Source organism: Melospiza melodia, chromosome 1 (genome assembly GCF_035770615.1).
Source record: "Melospiza melodia melodia isolate bMelMel2 chromosome 1, bMelMel2.pri, whole genome shotgun sequence".
Lineage (NCBI taxonomy): Eukaryota > Metazoa > Chordata > Aves > Passeriformes > Passerellidae > Melospiza > Melospiza melodia.
Window position 1 is genome coordinate 5,985,178 of NC_086194.1, and position 18,825 is coordinate 6,004,002.

At 42.7% G+C, this 18,825-nt stretch overlaps 1 protein-coding gene across 4 annotated transcripts in view; it reads left to right on the top strand.

The window, feature by feature from the left end:
* LOC134430394 (sodium channel protein type 5 subunit alpha-like) overlaps positions 1 to 18,825 on the top strand; it is a 218,808-nt gene that overhangs the window by 138,505 nt on the left and 61,478 nt on the right. For all 4 annotated transcript variants that reach the window (XM_063178066.1, XM_063178152.1, XM_063178232.1 and 1 more), the window contains one exon: positions 1,749 to 2,216. In XM_063178066.1, coding sequence (XP_063034136.1) covers positions 1,749 to 2,216 — 468 coding nt within the window. The remainder of the gene's footprint in view (positions 1 to 1,748; positions 2,217 to 18,825) is intronic.

The window sequence follows — 18,825 nt, forward strand, 5'->3', positions numbered from 1 at the left end:
TGTTTTAGCCTGGAGGGAGAAGTTTTTGAAGCTATATGACCTCAGAGGTGTTTATTCACAGTCACAATAGATTTCCTTCATGGCCCAGAGGATATTTAAAACAAGACTGTCTGTGAAAATGCATACAAATGTTTAGAAATGTTTCCAAATGTACAGTGTGGTTGAAGTGCCTTGCCTATGTACATCATTGTCATAGAATCATAGAAGAATTTGGGTAGGAAGGGACCTTTAAAGGGCACCTAGTGCAGTGAGCAGGGACATTTTTAACTGGATCAGGTTGTTCACAGCCCCATCCAACCTGACTTTGAATCTTTCCAGTGATGGGAACCTGTACCTCACCATCTTCATCTTCAAAAATTTCTTCCCTAAATCTAATCTGAGACTCTCCTCTTTTAGTTTAAAGCCATTTCCCTTTGTCCTATTACAACAATCCTACAAGAAGGTTTGTCCCCATTTTCCTATAGACCCTGTTTAAGCACTGAAAGGCCACAGTGAGGTCTTCCCAGAGCTTTTTGGGGAGGTTTTTTTATATTCTGTTTCAGAGTTTTACATTTTATTTTTCATGTTTCGGGGTGTTGGGGGTGGAGAGGGAGAAAGGGAATGTCGGTGTGTTACTGTCCATGCTGAACTTTTGCACCTGAGGTCAATGTGTTTGAAAATGCCTGCAGACTCCTTTTCCTGCTGAAACCACCTTAGAAATTAGAAACCCTTAGTAATTAGAGGGATTTCCATGATGGGGTTACAGTGCCACAGATGAGATGAAATTCAGACCCTCCTGTTTCCAGGACCAAACATGTCAGACTTGAAATGGTCACAACACAAAGCAACACACTCCATTTTCAGAATGCTTCAAACCTGTTTTTATTATAGCGTGCATGCTTTTTATACATTCTTACAAAACTCACAAGTTTACACTTTACTCTACAGGTTTCTCTTATTATCTTCCTTTCTTTCTTGGTTTCTATGTCAACAACCTTGGTAGAAAATTCTTTCAGGGCTGAACATGGATCCTCTTATCAAACTTCTCTCTGGCTTACAGAAGTCACTGTATCTTGGGGCTTTAGCTGGTCAGAGTGACCCCGAGATAAGTTAGAAAGTCTCTTTTCCCAGCCCGGTGGTGGAAGAAGGAGTCAGAGCTCTTAATTTCTCAGTCTCAAGGTTGTTTATTGTTCCTAATTTATAAAATTCTTTCTCCTGTCCAGCCGAGGTCCACTCAGCAGGACAGTTCCAGGCACTCTGCCTGCTCCCGGGGTGGTGTTATCTTTTTATACTAAAAACTACCTGTACAATATTTACAATATTTACAATTACTTTCCAATACCTATCACCTATGTTAGACAGTGAGCTTCTACTCTAAACCAATCTAAAGTGCCAACATCACAGCAGAAGATGGAGGCCAAGAAGAAGAAGAAGGAGAAAGGCTGGACATGCCCAGATTCCTCCATCTTTCCCCCTGAACCCCCATTCTAAAAACTCAAAAAAATCTATTTTTCACCCCGATAAATTCACTATTATTCTACTTAAACTTTCTTGACTTATAATTCTTCATATAAGGTTGGTAATTGTTTTTTCCAAGGGCTAAATCAAAGGCACAGGGGTCTTGGGCTCTGTGCCAAGGTCTCTAAGCCCCCTGACAGGGTCTCACATCCTCCAGGGCAGCCGGAGGAATTTCCTGGGTTCGGACAACTGTAAAACCTCTTCCACCAATTTAAAATTCACCAATTTCCTTTTAACTTCCCTCCTTCCAGGTGCTCAACCTGTTCCTTGCCTTGCTGCTGAGCTCCTTCAGCGCCGACAACCTCTCCGCGCCGGACGAGGACGGCGAGATGAACAACCTGCAGCTCGCGTTCGCCCGCATCAACAGGGGCCTGCAGTACGCCAAAAAAGCCGCCTGGAACTTCTGCTGCCACGTCCTCAGGCACCCCAAGACCACGGCTGAGAAGAAGGCCATGATGAAACTCGCTGCCCAGAACCCAGGAGCCCTCAACAACTGCGTGAACAGCCACGCCACCGCCGAGCTCGGCAAAGACATGGAGAACCACAAGGAGAGCCGCGCCGAGGACGGGGTCAACAAAAACGGAGAGAAACACCCAGCAATCACAGATGATGATTTTATGACCAATCCCGACCTGTCCATTTGTGTTCCCATTGCTGTGGGTGAGTCGGATATCGAGGAGGAGGATGAGGAGCAGAGCACCTTTACGGAAATGGAGCAGGTAGGCAATTAAAATATTTGTTAATTTTGGCTTATTAAATGCCCTTTGTTCCCACCCTTGGTCTGGATCCTTGGCTAGAGATGCAAATGTCCTATGGCCTAATCCTGCCTTTGATATGCTGCTAACTTCAGAAGTTACAGATGCATATCCAAGAGCAAAATTCAGTTTCCAACAAGAGAAATTTCCTTTCTTTGTATTGTTTGCGCTTGTCTAGATTAATTCTTCTAACCAGAGCAATTAAATCCTTTCTCACACAGCAGACTGGTTCTTTTGCCTTTCAGCTGAATCATGGGAATGCTGCAAAACAAATCTTAGTTTAGTGGAGGATTTTTCTCAAAATGGGCTCTGAGTTGGTTTGATTTGTGCAACAAGAATTGAGGGCCAGGTAGTTCTCTTTAAAATGCAATAAGACAGAGGATGATATGACATGGCACCAGAGAAAGAGAAAATGTGTTACCATTTGTATTCTGACAAGAGAAAGTTACTCGCCTCCTCTTTGGTGTGACATGGCAGATTTCCATTTTTTTTCCCAGACCACTCAGCAGTAAAGGCTAAAAAATCCTGTGCAGTTTCAAGTGTTGTATGAAATGAAGAAACATCTTCAGGGGAATGCTTTTCTTTGTCCCCTTCTCCCCCTCTCCATTTTCTACTAGCTTTATCTCTCGGCTCCACACACCATATGTAGTCAATGTTTTCCAGAACCTCCAGCCTTGATCCAGCACCTTCTGACATTGGCTGAAACCAACGGAGCTCAGCAGGCACTGGGTCAAAGCTCCTGCTTCAGATCCAGCAGTCAGGAGGGATCCTCCGTCTCATGGATGAGGGGAAGAAAGTTTGAAAGCAAAAGAGTTGTTAGAGAAGGAGGGACGGTCATAAAAAGATCCAAGGAACTCTGTGTCAGGAGCTGGGCACAAATCAGCTGCTTAGGGTTAATTTCTGCTGCTGTGTTATGGAAATCTCTTCAGTGTCTGTGCATCACCAAAGTGTCTTTCACAGTGATCATCTCACTGGGGAGTGGAACAGCAAGAGGTCAGAAAACTTAATCACAGCTCCACTGTCCAAATAAAAACCTAGGTAACAAAAAGACAAGTCTGCAATTTTTGGTAAACACTTTTAGGGTGGGTTTTTTGTGTCTGTTTAGGGACTATTTTATTGAAATGATCTGTGGATCAGTGTGGTAGTATGAATAATATCTAGTTTTTCTCTTTGAAGTCCTGTATTCCCTGGCTGTATTTGAACCAACAAGCAGAGAACATTTGCAAAGTGAAATAGGAATGCAGTAGATGAGGATGAGAATTGGGAAAAAAGAAATAAACTTCATTAACTGAGATAAAGAGAGGTTAATAGGAAAGAAAAGAAAGATATAATAATAATAATAGTGGAACTAGAACATGCAAAAGAAGTGATGCTCAAGGCATTTGCTCGCCACTTGTTGATCAATGCCCAGGCAGTTCCCAAGCAGCAGCCTCTGGCCAGCTTTCCCCCAGTTTATATACTGAGCATTTATCCTCATTCTCAAGCCAAAACACAGCCCTGTACCAGCTACTGGGAAGAAAATTAATCTTATCCCAACTTAAACCAAGGCTGTTCCTTATTATCAGGTGATCTGTAAATATTGCATAGTGTGTATGTGGATAATAGTGTATAGATATGTTTAACTATGGAGTTCTGGGTTTGGTGATTTATTTTTTTTTCTTTTTGGTCTTTAAAGATGCCCACACCTTCCTGCTAGGTCTGACAGATGGTAACAATCTCAAACACTCCCAGATTTTTTTTCCTTCACACTGAAAGCAAGAGCTTGTTGAAATTTTGGACTCTGGAAATGTGTGCCTGTGCATGCTCAGGGGTGGGTATTGCACCTCTGTTATCATTCCTCTCTCAAGATAAATAGTAACATTCACAATTGCAAGATAAATCCCAGCAAAGGGCATGGAGGGCTTGGGATTTTTATGTCTTAATGTGCTTTAAAAGTGTAGAAATGCAGATTTCTGTTCAGCTACACTATGTGTGTAAATTAGTGGAAGAAACAGGTTATCATTATTTTATACCATAAATGTGGAATTAGAGCTTTAGTAGGATCTATTAGAGTTGTGAGAGAAAGAGCTGATGTAGAAAAAGAGGCATTTCACTGAAACAATATTATGGATAAAAGGTTGATTTGGAAATATTAAGAAAACTCCTAATAGTTTCAATAATATTGAAACATCATCACATGTTATAGAAACATTGGGGATTCAGAGTGAAACAAAATAGGGGGAAACAAAACCCAGTAGGAAAAACAAACCAAGATTCTGCTTTCCCACTGTATCTTTTAATGAAATTCTCAACAAACATTAGAGGAACAATGTCGCATTACCACGAGATATTTGGATTGCAGTGGAATAATGTGGTTCACTGCTGGCATGTGCATTAAGCAGAAGGCATGGAGTTGAGAAATGAATTAATTAGCTTTGTCACTGGTGCTTTCCAAGCTTGGACAAACAGCTGCTGCAGGTCACTGCTGTTCCCCTGTGCAAAGCCCTGATCAATGGTTTGCAGTTTTTATCTGCAGGTCTGAGGGGTCTACTGCAGAAAAGGTCCAAATAAGCAGAGAGTTCATATATCCAGAAAGCAATTTTAACAAATTCCTGGAGGGGAAAATGTGTGTGTACAAGGCTGTTCCAACTCAAAAACTCAAAATACATTGGCATAATAAATAAACAAAAATAGGAAGAAGCTTAACAGCAGAAATTATAATTGTGTGATGAGCTTTGCATTTGCTTTTCTGCAAAACCCTAATAAATTTGCACAGCTGTAAATATCTCCAAAAGGAGCAGAGCCATGAGAAAGCAGATGCCAACAAATTGAAAGATCTGTCATTTTTACTGATGCCCATTCCAAAGATGTATGATCTCTGGACTCAGAGAAAAATTCTCTTGATCAACATGTGGGTTACTGCAGGAGAAATTATTGTATCTGAAGGCTGATATGAAATCCCAATTCCCTGGATATTGAGTTGTGGGACATTACTGTGGGCTGACCCTTTTACCAAGGACATCCCTGTGGGACTGTGGGGAATTAATTTCCTCACTCACAGCCAGAAACTTTAATCCTGCAAGCCCCAACTCCATGGGTGTCCTTACCTCCTCCCCTCCAGCATGTCCAGGATAACCAGATTAGAGCTCCCAAAGGAAGAACAACATGAACAAGAGCAAAATTTACATGATTGCACTGAGAGGGCACAATTAGGGTGAAGTATCATTTTGTGCAGAGGGCATCACGCAGAAACCAAACAAGAAATACCAAGGGTATGCTAAACATTCAAATCTATTCCAACTTTCCCCTAATTACAATCCATATTTTTACATATTTCAATATTTTAGTATGTACAAAGGGAATGTGTATGTACATTTACTTCTGAGGAGAAGACAAAGTACCCTGCTTCCCTTTAAAGTTGTTGGCTGACCTGGAATTGAGCAGCCCTTTGGCAGCACTGCCAGAATGTGTTTTCCTCCTCCTGCAAGTGGATTTTGGTGCAAGAGCATGGAAAAGGAGGTGACAGGAGATGCATAAAAAGGGATAATGTGGATGAATGCCTTTGCAGTGCACAGCTGGAAAACCCACACAACTCTTACACACCCTTTACATATCCTCTGTCAGTTGAAGATCCCACCCCAGATATCCTGTGCTTCCATCAGTCTGACTTGTACAGTCTAAAAGACTTGTCCAGTCTAAAAGACTTGTCCAGTCTAAAAGAGAGAGGCTAAAGGGATGCTGGTTTTGGGCAGAACCACAAAGTTATTGATCTCAATAACTTTGAGACTGGTGATGCCCCCTAACTTTGGGTATTTTATGGTGAGGATCTTCTCAGCTTACAGCTCCTGTACCAAAAAGGATACTTCCCAAGTTCTTCCCAGAAAGTCACAAAACTCCTCTAAAATAAGCCATTGTGGCTATGAGAAATGGGCCCCAGAGCACTGCACACAGCAGCTTGAAATTTCAGATGATGAGAAAACCTTCTTTGACTGCACATTTTCCTCTGAGTAATGGAAATGTCTAAGTTTAAATTTCAGCTGCCATTTCTATTATCAAAGCTTGCACTGGCAGCAGCCATGCTCCTGAAAGCTGCCAATTTGTGGCACTGTCATTGAGAGGGTTTTGAAGGAGTGAGCCCATCTGATGGCTCCCAAATCTCCTTTGATTACTGAGATGCAAGTGAGATGCTCTGCCAGCTCACAGAGCTGTACCTGTACCTGTAGCCCACACATCCCGCAGTGAAAGGGTCCAAAAGGAAAACAGAACAATGAAAGTCAGAGCAGGCACAAGAAATGGGGAGTGAGGCTGAGAAAGAGCTGCCTCGAGCTAAATTAATTTGTCAAGGCTGTGTGATATGTGTGCTGCTGGGCACTGCAGCATTTTAGTTTGTTTCTTTATCTAACCCCTTCTCCTTGACCTGTTCATGGTGCTGGGGAAGTCTCTCCCTCTCAATCCACAAGATTCTGTAAGGATTTAATGATTTTAGCCTCATAATGAGAAAAAAGAATAACTCTCTTTCAATGTTTTCCCAGTCTTTGACATGTAAAATATGGGTTTTCCAAGCAGGAAAACAGCTCCCAAAAGCTCAGCAGCAACCACAGTGATTTACTGGCTGCATCTTCTTGAGGTTCTTTTGAGTTTTCATTTTGGCCTTCTAGATGATTAAAATGTGGAAGTTACCATCTTGAGCCTCCACAGAGTGTCTTGTAATTACTTTATGACCATTTTTCATATGTGGCACCACCTTTCAGTGCCCTGAAGAAGAAAGAAATAGATTATGGGGACAGCAAGGTGATGAGATAATTAAGTGGATACAGCCCAGTCCGACTAATGCAATGGATTCTCCAACAACTTACCTGCAATTTAGCTACATTGAAGGTTTCAGACATCAGAGGGGTTTGTGCCATTTGCATTAGCTATCTAAGTGCAAAGCTTTTATCTTCAAAAACTTCTGCTTTAGTCGTGCTTCCCTTTCAAGTGGCCCAGAGTTGTAGTCCAGAACAGTGTGTGCCTTTTTCACAGTGACATCACTTTTTGGTTCAGAGGAATCCTGTGATAAATGGACCTAAAGGAGGTTCCAGATGAGTAATGCTGGGTGTCCTAAATCAGCCCCCAAAATACAACACCTTGCACTCACAGATAACTCTATCTTGTACCTATTACCACAGTCTCGGTGAGGTTCAGGTTTTTAGGCTCACTGTCTGGATTCTTCTGTTCATCCATGAGTTCCTACAGCCAGGAAATTTTAGTAGTACTACCTAAAGAAATGACTCTACTCTTTCCTTCTCATTTGAGTGAGTCCAGCAGGGTTGTTACATCTTCCTGCCCTGCCTTAAATTGAGTTACTACACGTGTTGCCTTACTCAGACCTCTTGTTTATGGCCACCCAGCATGCCACTGAGGAGAAAACCTATTGTATTTGCTGGGACCCCAGATGAAGGAAGGAACAATGAATCTGACTCCATGTTCTCAGAAGGCTAATTTATTATTTTATTATACTATATTATATTAAAGAATATTAAGCTAAACTAAAGAATACAGAAAATATACTTACAGAAGGCTAAAAAGATAATAATGAAAACTATCTCCAGAACCCCAACACAGCTTGGCCCTGACTGGCCAATGAGTCAAAACAACTCACACCAGAATTAAATGAAACAATCACCTGTGGGTAAACAATCTCCAAACACATTCCACATGAGCAAAACACAGGACAAGCAAATGAGATAAGAATTGTTTTCCTTTTCTCTGAGGCTTTTCAGCTTCCCAGGAGAAATGTCAGAATCCAGGACATCCCTCTGGTTGCACTGAATGGCTCCAGCCCCTGCCCGGGGGCTCAGAGACCTTGGCACAGAGCCCAAGACTCCTGTGCTTTTGATTTTAACCCATGGAAAAAATTACCAACCTTATATGAGGATTTACAAGCCACAAAAGTTTAGGTAGAATGATTGTTAGTTTGTTACAAGATAGAAAAGTAGAATTTTGAGTTTTTAGAATGGGGGCTTGGGGTCCCAAGATGGAGGAATTTGGGCATGCCTTGTCCTTCTTTCTCCTTCTTCCTAGCCTCCATCTTCTGGGTGATGTTGGCACTTTTGGATTGGTTTAGAATAGAGACAGACTAACATAGGTGATAGGTATTGGGAAATTATTGTAAATAGTGTACACATAGTTTTTGGTGTAAAAAGATAACACCACCTCTGAAGTGGGCAGTGTGCCACAACCCAACCTGCTGGACAGACCTTGGCAGGTCAGAGAAAGAATGTTATTGATAACAGCAAACAACCTTGAGATCCAGAACAAAAGAATCCTGACTCCTTCTTCGGTTGCCAGTCTCCTTCTTCAGTCTCTGGGAAAAGAGACTCTCTATCACATCTCGGGGTCATCCTGACCACAGAGACCCCTGAGAGAGAAAAATCTTGGGTGAAGGGATTTTCCAGAAAATGTGAATGCCACAAAACCCCACGCTGCAGTGACTCTATGGCTCATGGCCACATCTCACACTGAGCCCCTCTGCAGTGACAGAACCCTCCTGGACACCAATTTTCCACAGAGATCACACCTTTGTGCCTTCCCTGCCGAGCCAGCAGCACTGGCCTGCTTGTCTCCAGAAGATGCCATTATTGATTTGTTCCGAGGCAGTGGTTAATTGAGTCACACACAAAGTGCTGCCTGCCTGCTGCCGGGACCCAGCGCTGCCCAGCCCAGCCTGGGCTCCAGGCACGCACACCCCCCGAGCCCTGGCTGGTCTTGCTGGGCTCCCAGAGTGCCCCCAGAGCCACTTTGTGCCATCCCGAGGAGGAATGACCCATTCTCCTGCCTCAGGCTCACCCCTTCTTGGGTTGCTGTTGATAATCGCTGCCCCGAGATGTGCAGGGTGTCTCTGCTTCAGCCCGCGCAGCTGAAGAACGAGTCTGGACTCTTCACTTTTTGGTCTTGAGGTTGTTTATTAATTCTTATCTAAAAAAATATTTTTCTGCCCAGTAGAGGTCTGCTCAGCAGGGACGCCACGAGCACTCTGACCGCCCCTGAGGCGGTGTTGTCTTTTTATACTACAAATTATGTATAACATATTTACACTTAATTCCCAATACCTATCACCTATGTTAGACAGTGCACTTCTACTCTAGACCAATCCCAAAGTGCCAACATCACTGCAGAAAATGAAGAAGAAGAAGAAGAAGAAGAAGAAGAAGAAGAAGAAGAAGGAAGGCTAGACACACCCAAGTCCCTTCATCTTGTCCCCATAACTCCCATTTCAAAAATGCTAAAATCTACATTTTCACCCTGTGATAATTTTGTTATTACACTATTCAAACTTCTGTGACTTTCAGGCCCTCTTACAAAGCTGGCAACTTGCTCCAAGGGTCGCAATCAAATCCCCAGGTGTTCTAGGCAGCATGCCAGGGTCTCTGAGCCCCCCAATGGGGTCCTTGGCAACTCTGGACACCCAGAGGGATGGACTGAGTTCCGACAACCCCTGGCTCCAGGAATCCTGAAAGTGCAGAGAGTTGCTGCTGTGTCTCCTGGGGCTCGCCTTTCCCTGACCAGGCAAGGAATATTGCCTGCAGGACTGTGTTTTTCATTTCCTCTCAGGCTTTCCAGCTCCAATTCTCAGAGGGGTTTTCCTAGACCACTCTGGGCACAGCAGCAGCTCTACTGACATTTTTGGGGTGTTTGGAACTAGATCTGCACAGAGGACCCAAGGGCTGTTCAGTACCTGGATTTTGCACACTGGATGGGTATTGTTTGCTCCAGGGCACACTTTGCTCTCTCAGTCATACATTTTTTTCTCAGTTGACAGTTCTCCCCCCTTATATAGTCTTGTCTGGACTTCACCAAGCACATTTCCAAGGGAGAGCAGGTTTCCAGCTTGTCTCGGTTTGGAAAGACAGGAGTCAGCTAAGGAAGGCAAGAGCCTCCCCTGAAATGGAGAATGTAAACCCTCCCCACCCCTCCAAATTGCTATAAACTTTAAATTAAGGGGCTCTCAGGCAAAAAATATGGGAGCAGGAAATAACAGTTCTTTAATAGGGAAGAAAATAAAAGGATACAATAAACATTGCAGTACACTAGAACAACACTGACAGAGTCAGAACCCATCCTGACACCCTGTGGGTCAGGGTGTTGGCAGCAGTCCCATTGGAATTGTGGCTCAGCCCTCCTGCAGTGTCAGGGGTGGTTCTGCTGGAGCAGGGATCCTGTAGAGAAGGATGTATTCTTCCTCTGAAGATCCAGTGGAAGGAGAGGCAGCTGCTGTTCCTCTGGGGAATCTAGTGGAGAAGCTGTGCTGGTGTTCCAGAATCTCCAGATTATATCCAGGTAGGAATGCTTGGCTCCTCCTTCTGGGCTCCCATCTCCCAATGGGATGCTGTAGTTCTTATCAGCCATGCAGTGACATTCAATGGCTGTTATCAGCAGATGTCCCCTCACAAGGGAGGAGTGATTGTGATCACTCAGAGATAAGGAAAACTGCCCACTTGACAAAAGACAACTGCCATACAGATGGTAATAGAATACATCTTGCGTTGCAATCTGGAACACACCTGTAGAGGAGTAACTGCCTCTGTACACATCAAAGATAGAGCTGGCTGCCCTCAGTCTCTGTTCCATTGGTGCAGTCTCTGTATTGCTCTGAAATGGATCCGAACTCCAAACTTTTATTCTCTTCTTCGCTTATTATATTTCAAAATTACTAAATGATTTCATTTGACAAGGTGAAACTGTTTCACTGTGGCTTTTCTTACAAGTTTCTACCAGTAAGAGATTCATAATTTTGAGGTCAGAAAGGACCATTAAAATTTGATGGTTTTGCTTTCTCATAGCACTGAGTCAAGGACTACAGCTAATTTCTGCAGGGAGGCTGTAAGTTTATTTTATCTATGATGCATCATTTGTAAGATGGAAAAAAAAAAAGAAACTTTTCAGGTAACAGAAAGTTCACCATCTGCATGTGGACCCACATCTGTTTCCTTTGTACACAGTGGAAATTTTATTGTACAATTCCTGTTCATTACAAACCTGCTTCTAAACCTGAAGGGATTCTGCAAAAGTCAATGGAATTATTCCAGGTTGATGCAAGTGCAGCTGAAATTATTGAAAATTGCTATAAAAATGCCAGTGCACAAAGATTTTGTTATAGAATTGTTTGTGACAATATCTTATGCTCCTAATAATTCTAACACCTATAAATCAGAGATACCATGAAGCCATGTGTTTATTTGACAGGGTACATTAATTTCAGCCTTTTACTGCAGGAAATATACTTTGCTGTCAGGAACCCTAATGCCCTTTTCAAATAGTATTTATTTTCTGTCTGCTTGCAGTTCCAGTCTGTGGGACACGTTCTCCCTGAGTATAACTAGATAAAATACCATTAAATCCTGCTGATGGCTCCCCAGTTCTCACTGGGAGGAGAGTGAGCCCACGTGTGTAAATGCATGCTGCACACAATAAATCCTACAGCATCCTTCTTGTCACCTTTATTTGGGCCAATATTTTTCTGATCATTAAGTAAGATAACAGGGGGGTTTCATTATTATTCTGGACATAGTTTGCCTGAATTTATCACTTTTTAAGCCATATCTTTTGCTTCGTGTTTCTTGAAAACTGTGTAGAACTCAATTATTGGCTAATTATTTTTGGCAATAAAAGAGAACAGTTCTGGATTTATTGTCTTCAGAAGAATAGCAGCAAAGGCATTAAAAAAAAAAGAAAACAGGACTGTAAATCCCAGCAGCAGATTTAAAGCACCTATGTCCTCATCTGGGATTCTACATGTAGAAAGGTGCTTTTGTTTATTTTGTGGCAGTAGACTGGGGCAGAAACTCCTGTGTCAGATCTCTGCTGATGTGAGTGGAGCACTCACACCACAAACAGAGGTTTTAGGGTGCTCATTCATTTCTCAGTGCCAGGCAAACGTATTTTTGCACAGCACAATGCTAAGGTGCAGGAAACACAATGCCTAAGGTGCAGGAAACACAGGGAGCTGATGGGGGAGAGAAGGAAAGGAGGGGGGAAAAAGCCAGGCTGGCATTGAAAGAGCTGATATCAGGAGCAGCAGGGTTGACAACATGCGTTTGGACAAGTGCCCGGCCCCGGGAGTGCGCGTCAGTCAGTCACAGCTTGCTGGATGCCATTTCCCAGGATCCGTGTCCCTCCCTGGAGCAAAAGGCTGACCAGAAATGAGCATTTCTCACTGTTCCTCTCTTGGATAAAGAAAATGCTGACATTTAGCATTTTGCACAAAAAGAGCAGCAGCCAGTTCCCCAACCGCTCCCGTGCCGTGTGAGGCAGTGCGTGTTGGAGGGGTAAAGCTGCTCCCATTAATTACACTCCAAAATAACACTTCAAATAATGATTGTTTTGTTGCTGTTGCCTGTAATAATATGAAACTTTCTTAATGATCAAAATATTAACATCTTAATTGGGTGAAAGGTTCTGGGTTATTTCAGGCACTCGCACTCACTGCACTCCAAGGCAAATTTCCAAAATTTAAGCTTCCATCAGAGAAGCCCAATAGTTTGAGTTTTTCATATTATACTGTGGAGAAATCCCAATTACTGAAAGAAACATAAAGTAGATTGTGATTAAACTTCAAAATGCAATTTAGCAGAAGGTATTAGCTTGAACTCTGAACAATGAACCCTTATGAAACGCTTTCACTGCCTATTTAAGCCTATTGAATTGATAACAGTATAAATTAACTTTGGCAGTCCATCTTTTTGCCAAGTTCTTCCTCTCAGACAAGTTTTAAGAGTCAACCCTTGGAATAATGAATTTCTGTTTTATTATGGGCAGTGTGTTGCTCAGTGTGGTAAAGGATCTAGGGCCAGGAAGACAGAAGCCATTAGAAAAAATGTGCCTTGCTCCTCTGCAGCCAAAGTTCAAAGGCTTAAAATATTCTGGATTAATCCAAGAAGGAACACTGCTGAACTGCTGCTTCTGAGGGATGACATTTTGCAAAACATCCAACACTCATGCAGTGAGACCAGCAGTTAGTGGCTGTGATGAGGTTTGTCTGGCAAAGTTTTAGTTCACCTTTATTCAAAATAGAAGAAAATACCAGGTCAGGCTGGTTCCAGGGGAGGTTTTGCTGTTAACATGCTCTGCTGAGCAGCTGTGATTTCTGTCCAGCCCTAGCCTTGCATGTCCTCAATTGTAGTGGCCAGATAATTTTATCCAGCTAAGTACTCACAGGTGCTTTACTTTTCTAGGCAGGTGTTGGAGTTTTCTTACAAATACCTTGTCACTTTTTGGGGGAAAAAATGTGTTTCAAACAGGAGGATAAAATCTGGGTTTTACTTACATAGGTTTAACTTAGAATTCCATGCCCTTAACCCTGAGAGGTGACAGTACACACAAAAATCACCTGGCACCTACAGACATCCAGGTTGGGGGTATCATCTGCCCAGGGGCTGGGCAACAAACTCTGCTCTTTCAGGGCTCAGAGACTATTGTATTTAACCTGTTTTGCCCACGTGGCTCTTATGCATGTGTTAGTGATTTGGATTTTTATAAGCGTGGTTCCTATAAAGGCTGAGTCATCAAGAAAGTGAAAAAAAAATATTCACATGGATTCACAGAGCAAATGTGAGCAGCACCTTTAATTCTATGTCTTACTACTCCCTTTGCACCATTTTGTTTCTGGCTTTTGCACAGATGAATGACAGGAAAAATTACAGGGAGGGATGGATAAATGCTGTAAAATTGGAACAAAAATCAGTGTGCTAAGCTATGGTGTCTGGCTGTTCCTGCTGAAGTGGAATGAGGGACCAAGTGGCATAGGATGGAGAGGGGGCATCACCAGTCTCTAATAATCAGGTTTAGACTCTCTTGGCTTTGTCCACTCTATGAGAAATTTGCAGGTCTTAAATGATACATGTGTGTGTCAGCCTTAAGGTAGGACTTGACACACTTTACACTGGTATTGCAAATGTTGTAGTCTGCCAACAAAATGCTCTTAGAAATGAACACAGTGCAGCACAAGTCCTTTTTGTGTCTCAGCTATAATCCTTGTGCTGTGCTGTGGTATTGCTCCGGGTTTTCCTGTGATAGCCCATTAAACTGAGTAGTGGCAACTCTGCATTACAGAAGCAAATCTTCAAAGCAGGTTAGAGAGACTCTTAAATGTGCACATTTAAAAGTGACAGCTGCTCTCCAGCCTTCTTTTTATTCCTAGCAGAATAAGTGATACAAATCTTCCCCTTCTCATATTATGGAAGTAAGGGAATTTTCCTGATATATTTGGTGATCTTTCTTCATGCAGAAAGATAAATGCACTGATTCTGTTGGTGCTACAGGGATTTACATTTATTTGTGAAAGAGAAGGATCAGGATCATAAATGATCTGTTCTGGTAATAAGCACCAACGATTCGTTTCTCCGGTTTGTGGTTATTTATTTCTCTCCCATTTCAGCTCAGATTTTTCAAGGCTTTTAAGAAAGACTGAATTCAGCATATCTGAGAGTTGTCAGCTCTGCAGACTGCAGTCTCCTGTTTACTTTACACACAGAACAAGTGCCACCAAGGCAGCAATGCAAGCTCACCGTCTTTCAGCAGCTCTGCAATCTGCTTGCTTCTCCACTTATGTGGAGGTAGTACACAAACAGTTCAGTTTTCACCATCATTTACTCGTTGGCTCCTTTGCAGAGGAAGGGTGCCAGTTACTAGATGCAAACTGTTGCTGAGAAAGGGTGCCAATTGCTACTAGGCACAGCAATTTTGTGAAATCCATAGTTGTCTGCAAGGAGAAACACAAACATCAACAACCGCTTTGCAGAGTAAACAGCCCTCTTGTAAAATCCCTGTTACTCTGCTGAACAGGGTTTACTACACAGCAAAAGCTCTGCAGACTCCCCTTATGGTGTCTAAAATTTGGGTATGGGAAACTTTGCAGGTTACAATGTGTTGTCATCGGTTAAAGGAGCTGGATTTTTTGAGGAGACTTAATGTCATAGCATCACTCATTAATGAATGGCTAAAGAGGAGATTCTTCTGCTGTCAGAATCCTGATGGGCAACATCCCATGGTAAATATCCTGACCAGATCATTCCTGGAATAGGACTGCAGAACTCAGACACCCCTGAATTCCTGTTAGTGTGTCAAAATTGGGCTTCCAGGAGGCAGATGGATGCATGAGTATGGTGGGGAGTGGAACAAGACATCAAAGCTTCCCATTGCATTGTGACTGAGTAAAAGGCAGTTTGCTCTTGCACTCTCTCACCCGAGAAAGGGAAAACCTTTTCATAAAATAGTAAAATAATTAACTTAATCCATCCACATTATTTTTGCTTATTGGTTCTGCAGTAACAATGGCAAGGGAGGAGAGCCCCAGAGCCAATTCCTATCTCTTTCCTCCCCCCCTGCTTGGGACAGGAAGCTTCCTGCTATCAAAGGATTTGCACATCTTTCTCACAACAGCCACAGCCAGAGAATCAGGGAACAAATGTCACAAGATAGGGTCATGATCTAGAGAGTGAGAGAAGCATCAGGAGAACCCATTTGAACCGATCACCACCCGAAAGGCAAGTCCTGGGATCCTCTTTCTAAATCTGTTTGCAGAGAATGGAAAAAATGATATTTCCATGGGGAAGGAATAAAGTGAATCCACGCTGATGACAGGTATTTGCCTTGTTTTGCCAGCAGCAAGTCCTCTTTCCAGAGGAGTGGCATTTGCACTAATCCCCCTTTGAGCCTGGAACAATTAGCCGATCTGTGCTTTTCAGAGACACGACACAGCGTGGAGCCTTTGCATTTATTTGTGTCAGCAAACAGCTATGTGGGTCCGTGCACCAGCACTCTTGAGATGTCACCCAGATTATGCCCCGTTTCCAGTCTGGTAGCTGTTTTCCTGGTGCTGCAACTTGGCTGAAGTGTGAGAGGAGACAGCACTGTGCACCCCTCTCCATGTGCTAATCACTGACATGGTGTTGGCGCATCACCTCTTTTTAGGGTTCATGTCAAAGCAAAGGTGAGCAAACTTTTGGTTCATGCTGAGGTCAGTCCTGGGCTCCCCAGCCCTCCCTTTGCATGCACAAAGTTTTAGTACCATTCAATGTTTTTACTTTACAAATGAAGAAAGCGACTGAATTGATAAATATTAACATAATGTGTATTGCCTTGGCAACGTGGCACTTGATACAAAAATTAAACATAAATTATGTAAACCACCCACGGTGGGAAGCTGTACAGGAGATAGACCTGCTGCCGTTGCCACCAGAAGAACAAATCATCTGGAATAAGGACAAAAGCAAACAGCCTGAAGTTAAATGACATAAACCAAAGGCACCTTTCCCCAGACAGGTCTCCGCTGATTTTCAGGTGCTGTGTGCTGGAAGTGAGACTCTCACATCTCAAGAGAATTGTTCACCAAGGCTGTCATTGGTTGCTTGCAAAAACTCAGCTGATTCCCTAACACTCCTTTTGGGATCAGCCTGCACAACCAGATTCTTTGGAACAGTCTATTTCTCTTACTCATTTCCTCCCAGGTTTTAAATTTAGAGGACAAGCCTGAAAACCCAAGTTGATGAACCAAATCGTTGTCTGAGCACATGTGCCTGATGCTCCCATTGAATATTTTGCCAGGATATATTAATCAGTTTTAATTAGCATTAACTCATTGGATACTTGGTGCAAGTGTGATTTCTGGGAAGAAGCCAGGACCACATTTCCTGGAGTTGAATCTCTATGAAAGCGTTGCTGACTCCTGGTACCACACAGAGGGATTAGTAAATAGAGAATTGGTGTAAGTTTGGCATTTGACTCTAGCTTAACACAATGATTTGCTTAACAATTAGAATATTCATCAGACCAGCTGAGTTACAGGGTCTGTCCTCTTACAGTGCACAGTTCTAGTGAATCTGAGTGCACAACATTTCTGCATAAATGAACTTGAGACGTCACCTCAGATTGTGTTGCACTTTCAGCATGAAACAATTGTTTCTGTTGTTCCAGTGCTATAACCAATAGCATGCCATTAAGATTACTTGGTACTAAGTTGTATGCACATTGCATTAAAAAAAAACCCAACATTTTATGGCTGAGTGCCTTAGTTGTGTGTACTGTGCCTTCCACATTGGCTTCTCTCCTGAATATTAAACAATTTCCAAAGGTAAAAACTGCTGAAAAGCCTTAAAAAGTGTTACCTTTTGTCAGAGACATACCTGTAACTCTGTGGTTATTGGCCTATGAAGATCAGTGCTAATGTGTGACTAGAAATTGTGTGTAGTACCTTCCTATGCAGAGGGTATAGGTTTGGACATACATAATTTGATTTATTAAAGTTGGAATATATTTTAGACCACATGCCCTCCGAAGTAGGAAACAAGTAATTTGATTTTAAATTAATTTCCCAGAAACACACAACGACATTTGAAAAGACTGCTACAAACCTGACAGTCCAAAAGTATTTATACAGAGAGCAATTTGCTTAACCAACTGCTTCCTTTGTGTCATTTGGTCTTTCAGAAAGTTACATTTGGAATAAAGTGTTTTTCTGCTCCGGGTACCTCTTGAAGGACTTCCTGCAGTGATGTGGCTTTAAAACTGAGGCAGGTAGTCTGGGGCTCCCTGGGGAAGGGAAATTTGCTTAATACCTGAATAACACTGAATGTCAGTCAAGCCAAAGGAAAGGGAAAAAAAGCTGGACAAGTGAAAGATAAATAGGTTTAAATAATTACTATTGAAATCTGGTTATGCTTGTAATTTCTTTCTCAGCATGGGAGTCCCTCTGTAAGCAATTCAGCACAGCCCTTTGAATCCTGCTGGAGTTTTATTAATATTTCAGTGGCTGCGTTAGTAATGGCACGAACCGTGGTAGTCCTGTGATGAGCTGTGGAGTTTTCAGTGAAATCCCTGCCTTAGGTGGATCAATAAAGGCACACCAACAGAGCACCTGGGCCTCCAGAGGGAGGGACCAACCCTGCAAACATCCTTTCCTGTGCCATTAGTCCTGGGAGAAGCTCTGGAGAGCTCAGCAGCAATAATCACCGCCCCAGGAAGAAGCGGCTGGGTTTAATGGCACCACGCATACCAGCGAGCACAAGGTCTAGTCAAATGTGTTTACTGAGAGAAAAAATTACTGCTGTGCTTCCAGAGTCCATCCCCTTTCAGGGAAGTGCTTCAGAGTGTGCTCTCCTTTCAGCCTGTGGTTGAGCCCCCTGTGCTTCAGTGGGTGCAAAGTGGCCTTAAGTGTTTTGCCGAATCGGAGTCTCGTACATTTGCGTGTTTACCTGCAGCTTTTCCATATCTATTTTCAGATATCTTTTATCTTTTCCAGTGAACTTTGCATTTTCTTCCCCTGCAATGTGTGTCTTTTCTTCTCTGGGTATGGAGATTTTTCACCAGGTTTCGAGCTGACTTGTAGAACAATACTGGGTTTTGCCCTTGTGCCTTTCTCCAGTTTTTACTCAAATCATTGAGTGTCACCACCTGATTGTGAGTTTTCAAAGTACACCCTTTGGTTATTTGGCAGCCACCTCTCTCTGCACCTCATGTCACTGAGGAAGTTTATATCTCAAAACCAGGCTCAATATGGAGATGGCAAGGGAATTTCATCCCACTTCAGCAACAAAAGCTCAGAAAAAAAGTTGGTCTG